This window comes from Sinocyclocheilus rhinocerous, unplaced genomic scaffold, assembly GCF_001515625.1.
Source record: "Sinocyclocheilus rhinocerous isolate Xijiao unplaced genomic scaffold, SAMN03320098_v1.1 scaffold766, whole genome shotgun sequence".
Classification (NCBI taxonomy): Eukaryota; Metazoa; Chordata; class Actinopteri; order Cypriniformes; family Cyprinidae; genus Sinocyclocheilus; species Sinocyclocheilus rhinocerous.
Window position 1 is genome coordinate 19,055 of NW_015631057.1, and position 7,884 is coordinate 26,938.

Below are 7,884 nucleotides of genomic sequence, written 5' to 3' on the forward strand. Positions count from 1 at the left end.
TAACCATGAGTAATCCCTAAAATCAGAGGAAATGATAGATGAATGACACTGATGTACAAGCACCAAACACTGATTGTAAGCCTAAACTTCACAAAAACTATAAAGTGGTTCTTCAAATCTGATTGGTTAATCACAATGTTGTTCCAGGTTCAACAAAGATGTTGATCCAGGAACATGTTGCACTTGGTAAAATCAGGTTCTGCAGGTGGCAAAACAATTTTGTAAAATTGACACTATATTTGCCTTTAAAACTTTACCACTGTTGGCTTAACATTCAAAACCTCATCATTATGATTCAATCATTATAAAGCTCTATCTACACTCACTCAAAGCCTTTGTTTATGAGACACCACACCCGCTCCCCATCAACTCTTGTCACAGGATGATGCCACAGTGCGTTTTCTTCAGTAAGTGTCCCCTCAGGCGCTTAGCCTGTGCTGTCAGTGCGCTCCTGTTAGCATACTAAACTGTGCCTGGCTTCTGCACTGGCTCCCCATCTCACACTTTAATTATGCACTTCCAACGGACGACAGGCAGTGACTGCAAGTGTCAAGCTCTTCTACAGTCCCATAAACTATGATGCAGTTCTAGGCTGAGGTTACCCTGTCATGCTTATCTAAGCTCACTGATCACAAATCCTTATGTAACTATTATTGCAGAAAACACCCAAAACCTGGTGTCATGAAGGAGAGCTGCCAGTCACCAAAGCCATTGAACAGTTTTGCGTTTTCTCTTCCTCAAACTGCTGATCTGTCTATGGCTGTATCTAATAGTTTGAATACTGCTAATATTTCTAACTTAAGTGTTCAGAACAAGGTTTGAAGTATTTTTAAGAAGTCATTTTAAGTTGATCCAACTTTTTACACTATTATATAGTGATATTTGTCTATAGAGTGTTATTTGTCTAAGTTTTCCAGAAGTGTTTTGGTACAATAAAATATGACTTTAGACCTATGAAACCAGTGTGTTTTACATCCTCAGTGTCCAAAGCTGCCACATTGCAAGAAAAACATCTTTTAAATAGTATTTGCTATAAGTTTGATTGCAGCATATAATAATTGCTGTTAATAGTGTTCATAGTCTGTTTGATTACATCTTTAATGGATTTTTCTGTACATTTCTGCCATATGTACATTTACTGACATAGTCACCACTGATAAGCTACTACTAAATATATTGTAGAAACATATATTGTACAGCTGCTTTGCAACGATTTGTATTGTAAAAGGCGCTATACAAATAAACATGAATTAAATTGAATTGAATATTTGTATCGTCTGCAGTTTTGCTTCTCAAGTATTCTCAAGTATTATTAAGTTTTATTATTAAGTTATTTTGTTTTGATATTTTTAAGGAAAAACAAGACAAATAGAAGAACTTGTAGTGCAATCCTTCTCATCAAAATGTTTCTTGATTTCATAGTATTTTTTTCTGCTGTGATTTCTCTCTCTCTTTCATTTTATAGCTGTCTCCAGCTGGCACACTCACACTATGTCTACCAGAAACAGGGAGGCTGAGAGGGATTTTATCGCCCTTAACCGAGAAGGGGTCAAGTCAGGCTTGGTTACTGCTAAAGAGCTGCAACAGTACCGTGCCACCCATGACATTCGGCGCCAGCCGTTGACCAGAGAGGGGTTTCACAGGTCTGCCCCAGATCGCATACCAGCAGATGCTTCGTTTGGTGTTACTAACAGGTGAGTGTAGGTGTGTTCACCATTATGATCTCAGTCTAATCTCAATCAAATAATGTACATTTTCAAAAGAACATATGAATACTAATATTCCTATTAATAAGGCTGTTACTACATTATTTAAAAACTCAATAATACATTTTTATAAAGAGGAAGAAACGGTTATTAATTTCTACATACTGATATGCATTTAAATGACACATTCTTCTGCCTCGGCTTTGTCTCTTTCCCACTGTCTGTTTACATCTCCCACCCACATATACACACCCTCGCATCACATATAGGCAGTGAATAAAAACATTCAAAAACACTTGGCACCGCACAAGAAGAGTTTTATAGTCTGCCAAAAAGCGTTGTCTATAAGAAAATTTCAAAAATAGTTGTTTGTAAAGATTTTCATTAGTATTGCAGGCATTATAAACCATTATATTTTAGACACATATTATAGATAGGAATTATTTTAAGAATAATCATAATATTTTGAAGAATTTCGTTTTGCTTGGCTGCAAATTGTAGCCACTAGCTAGACATGTAAATAAGCGTCTGAAGAAGCATCTGTCCATTGGTTGTATCGGTATTAGATTGAATAAATCCTAATATGGCCAGCACCTACTTACCAGCCTTTCAGCAAATCATTTAGGACTTTTGGGTGAATATTATTTCTGTAATTAATATTCATGATCTAGTCTGATAAGGCTTATAATGTGTCCCCCTCACTTTTCACATTGTTCCTGAACTGTAAAAGAGGAATTGTTATGCAAGTGGATGCATTCAGATTTTTTGGTTCTCTAAAATATTTTCTCAAGTAACAATACTACTGTCATTTTGCATTTGTTCATTTACTAAATGCAAAATGCATCATTTAGCCAATTAATTAATCGAGGCAACCACAGATTTCTTGTTCAGCAAATGTTCAGTTAGTAATACAAAAAATTATCAATCTATCATTTTGTAGCCATAAATTATATTTAGTTTTTAAAGGACACTTAATATGTGAAGTGAATTATGCTGTTTCTAAAGGCGTGTAAAAAGACAACAAAACGACATTCAGCAAACAGCAAAACAATAATCTTATAACAGTAACCACATAATTGATGAATGCCGGACGACAGGCAGTGACTGCAAGTGTCAAGCTCTTCTACAGTCCCATAAACTATGATGCAGTTCTAGGCTGAGGTTACCCTGTCATGCTTATCTAAGCTCACTGATCACAAATCCTTATGTAACTATTATTGCAGAAAACACCCAAAACCTGGTGTCATGAAGGAGAGCTGCCAGTCACCAAAGCCATTGAACAGTTTTGCGTTTTCTCTTCCTCAAACTGCTGATCTGTCTATGGCTGTATCTAATAGTTTGAATACTGCTAATATTTCTAACTTAAGTGTTCAGAACAAGGTTTGAAGTATTTTTAAGAAGTCATTTTAAGTTGATCCAACTTTTTACACTATTATATAGTGATATTTGTCTATAGAGTGTTATTTGTCTAAGTTTTCCAGAAGTGTTTTGGTACAATAAAATATGACTTTAGACCTATGAAACCAGTGTGTTTTACATCCTCAGTGTCCAAAGCTGCCACATTGCAAGAAAAACATCTTTTAAATAGTATTTGCTATAAGTTTGATTGCAGCATATAATAATTGCTGTTAATAGTGTTCATAGTCTGTTTGATTACATCTTTAATGGATTTTTCTGTACATTTCTGCCATATGTACATTTACTGACATAGTCACCACTGATAAGCTACTACTAAATATATTGTAGAAACATATATTGTACAGCTGCTTTGCAACGATTTGTATTGTAAAAGGCGCTATACAAATAAACATGAATTAAATTGAATTGAATATTTGTATCGTCTGCAGTTTTGCTTCTCAAGTATTCTCAAGTATTATTAAGTTTTATTATTAAGTTATTTTGTTTTGATATTTTTAAGGAAAAACAAGACAAATAGAAGAACTTGTAGTGCAATCCTTCTCATCAAAATGTTTCTTGATTTCATAGTATTTTTTTCTGCTGTGATTTCTCTCTCTCTTTCATTTTATAGCTGTCTCCAGCTGGCACACTCACACTATGTCTACCAGAAACAGGGAGGCTGAGAGGGATTTTATCGCCCTTAACCGAGAAGGGGTCAAGTCAGGCTTGGTTACTGCTAAAGAGCTGCAACAGTACCGTGCCACCCATGACATTCGGCGCCAGCCGTTGACCAGAGAGGGGTTTCACAGGTCTGCCCCAGATCGCATACCAGCAGATGCTTCGTTTGGTGTTACTAACAGGTGAGTGTAGGTGTGTTCACCATTATGATCTCAGTCTAATCTCAATCAAATAATGTACATTTTCAAAAGAACATATGAATACTAATATTCCTATTAATAAGGCTGTTACTACATTATTTAAAAACTCAATAATACATTTTTATAAAGAGGAAGAAACGGTTATTAATTTCTACATACTGATATGCATTTAAATGACACATTCTTCTGCCTCGGCTTTGTCTCTTTCCCACTGTCTGTTTACATCTCCCACCCACATATACACACCCTCGCATCACATATAGGCAGTGAATAAAAACATTCAAAAACACTTGGCACCGCACAAGAAGAGTTTTATAGTCTGCCAAAAAGCGTTGTCTATAAGAAAATTTCAAAAATAGTTGTTTGTAAAGATTTTCATTAGTATTGCAGGCATTATAAACCATTATATTTTAGACACATATTATAGATAGGAATTATTTTAAGAATAATCATAATATTTTGAAGAATTTCGTTTTGCTTGGCTGCAAATTGTAGCCACTAGCTAGACATGTAAATAAGCGTCTGAAGAAGCATCTGTCCATTGGTTGTATCGGTATTAGATTGAATAAATCCTAATATGGCCAGCACCTACTTACCAGCCTTTCAGCAAATCATTTAGGACTTTTGGGTGAATATTATTTCTGTAATTAATATTCATGATCTAGTCTGATAAGGCTTATAATGTGTCCCCCTCACTTTTCACATTGTTCCTGAACTGTAAAAGAGGAATTGTTATGCAAGTGGATGCATTCAGATTTTTTGGTTCTCTAAAATATTTTCTCAAGTAACAATACTACTGTCATTTTGCATTTGTTCATTTACTAAATGCAAAATGCATCATTTAGCCAATTAATTAATCGAGGCAACCACAGATTTCTTGTTCAGCAAATGTTCAGTTAGTAATACAAAAAATTATCAATCTATCATTTTGTAGCCATAAATTATATTTAGTTTTTAAAGGACACTTAATATGTGAAGTGAATTATGCTGTTTCTAAAGGCGTGTAAAAAGACAACAAAACGACATTCAGCAAACAGCAAAACAATAATCTTATAACAGTAACCACATAATTGATGAATGCTGCAATACATGCTGGGAACTCACAAACCCAGCATAGTTGAATTTAAAATTCTTTGTTCAGACAACTGTGTTTGACTAGTTCGGACAACATTTGGGGGAATTCTGTTGGTCTAATATGGGTTTTTATGTAGTTTCAAAGAATTCACATTTCCAGGTTCTGTATACTGGAAAAAAATTTTTTTTAACTCACCCGGATATATTGAGGGAGCAGATCCGTAAATAGGTCCATGAAAACCTATTTACAGATCTGTACTCCATTTTTGATATCCATAGGCCATGTTTGTGTGGGAATCAGAGGTGTGTGGATGTTGAACAATTTAGAAAGTGATTTGGGTGTTTTGTTTTACTGGATGAGGCAAAAGACAGGAGCAGGAAAGCGATAGAGAAATGTATGTAGAAAGTGGTACAGAAATGTATATCTATAAGAAACAGAGAGAAAGAGGGAGAAGGAAAGGAGAGAGCACTCATCTTTGAGCTCTGTGCCCAGTGAGATATGACACGAGCACTCTGCTGAGAGCACAGGTAGGATTATTACAGCGGTCCGCAGTGCCACAAGCTCCCTTCACTCCTTCCTTCTGCCTTCCGCCTGCTTTCTTTTTTGTTCTCGTCCTCTTGGGTCTTGATACTGTTGAAATGGAGCTGAATTATTTAACTGAAAACACAGCTTTGTGTCCAGACTTTCTCTCTTTTGCTCTCACACACATACACATACACACACACACTTGATGTTGATACATCTAGTGTAAGAAGTGCTAGGTGAGAGTGCGTTTCAAGAGCCAGTCAGGAGGAAGGCGGTCTGGAGCAATGAGAGGTAAGATCAGGGGTCCACAGGGACTTGTTTGGTCCTGCACTCTATCCATCAAATGCTGTTTGCCAATGCCACGGTCAGCCCTAATGAGGATCCTTGCACAAAATGTCACCATCCCCATACACACACATTAAATACAGCACACACATACACACAAGAGATATATCTGGAGATATCTATTTGAGATATAAGAATGCTGTTTTCACAACTTTACACCTGGCAGTCCAAGATCGAATGCCAGTGAAAGGGAATAGCACTCGGCATTCCACTGCACTACCCAGAACCTCACCCAATGATAGGGTGATTGGGTTGGGAGGCTCCCTTAGCTGCCTTTTAAACTCATTGGGATGTTGAGCCATTGATCACAAAGCCCAGATTGAATATGCATAAAGGCATAGGGTACATACATCATTATGGTTACAGATGATACACGGCTAATGCGACAACAAAAAGGAGCGTCACATCGATTATTCGTTCATACAGTAGCGACTCAAATATAATCTGCATGTAATCTGTTGTGAGAACGGGACTGTTTTAGGGTCACGCCTGTTATTAAATGAGACAGTCAATGCCAAACCTTGACTGAACATAGCCTATTCACTTGCAGAAGTGTACATTTGAAAATATTCTATTAAATAAAGAGATAGTTCACCTAACAATGGAAATTTTGTGATCATTTTACTCACCCTCATGTCATTCCAAACCGGCGTGATTTACTTTCTTTAGTGAATCATAAAGAATATATTTGAAATAATGTTGGTAACCAGACAGTTTGGTTGACTTCTTTTGTATGGACTAAAAAAACGGAAACATTTCTCAAAATGTCTTCTTTTATGTTCCAAAGAAGAAAGAAAGTCACACAGATTTGGAACAACACGAGAGTGAGTAAATGATGGCAGAATTTTCATTTTGTGAACAATTCTTTTAAATATATTGTCTAATTTGATTATGCGTTTATCTACCAAACCAAGTGTAAATCACAGAAATCTGCATATTCAGATGTGGGCAACCTGAGAAAAGTGTTTTGTTCCACTTTAGACCATCCACCCCAATCTCAGAGCTCATTGAGTATAAGTATGCTCAGAGATGGCTGGAAGAGCAGCAGGCCAAGGACAAGATCCTACAGGCCCATCAGCATAAGAAGGTCTGTTGAAGATCTCACAAAATGACTTTAATGTTAACCTTCGCTTCTATGAGAAGGCTGATTAAACTGTAAGTGTCTATTGAATCCTTCACAGGCTCAGCTTGGACGTATACAGGATACACGAACAACCCTGCTCCGCAAGAGTCGCCCCTTGCCTGAGGCCCCATCCATGTGGAAAATGCCTCGTTTCCAGCAGGTGAAAACTCCCCTAGTGCCCACAATTTCACTTTCACTCTGTAGTCGCCATGCTAATTTTTCTTCCACACACTTAATTAGTCTAGTGTTTTTAAATAATACATAATTATATATTAGTTGTGGCAACTATTCAAAACTATATGCATTGTTGTTTCATTCAGTGGTTTAGTTGACTCCCACTGGAAGGATAGACAGGATCAGTGTACTGCGTGTGTGTGACAGTGTGAAGTATGAGGATGCCTGGCTGAAAAATATATGCTGAAAGTAACAATATCTGCCACTTATGATTGTTCAAATGTACACTAACCCCTTTAGTTTTGGTCCCTCTGTCCCTCTGCAAAAGCACCAAGTAAATCAAAAGTGCTTTGTGTTTATTGGTCTTTTGTGTTGACAAGCAGACTACCAGCCTGACAGCTCTACCTGTCAGCGGTGCATGAAAATTCTCTATTGACAATCCCCAATGCTTCCAATTATGAAGGAATCAGACTCATGCTGAGCTAATGATGGCCCTTACACACATCCAAACACACCTTTACAAGCACTGACGGAACACCACAATACATATGCACTAGCCACTATTTACACAGGGCTCCGGACCGTGAGTAAAAATGGACGCAAATGCAAAAAAAAAAAAAAAAAAAAATAATTAAAATAAAAAAAAAAATAAATAAATAA

General features: G+C 36.7%; 1 protein-coding gene across 1 annotated transcript in view; it reads left to right on the forward strand.

The window, feature by feature from the left end:
• Positions 1-7,884, forward strand: part of LOC107741446 (uncharacterized protein C9orf171 homolog) — a 12,881-nt gene that overhangs the window by 2,927 nt on the left and 2,070 nt on the right. The window contains exons 3-5 of the mRNA XM_016554180.1: positions 1,466-1,694; positions 6,909-7,014; positions 7,109-7,210. Of these exons, the coding sequence (XP_016409666.1) occupies positions 1,466-1,694; positions 6,909-7,014; positions 7,109-7,210 (437 nt within the window). The remainder of the gene's footprint in view (positions 1-1,465; positions 1,695-6,908; positions 7,015-7,108; positions 7,211-7,884) is intronic.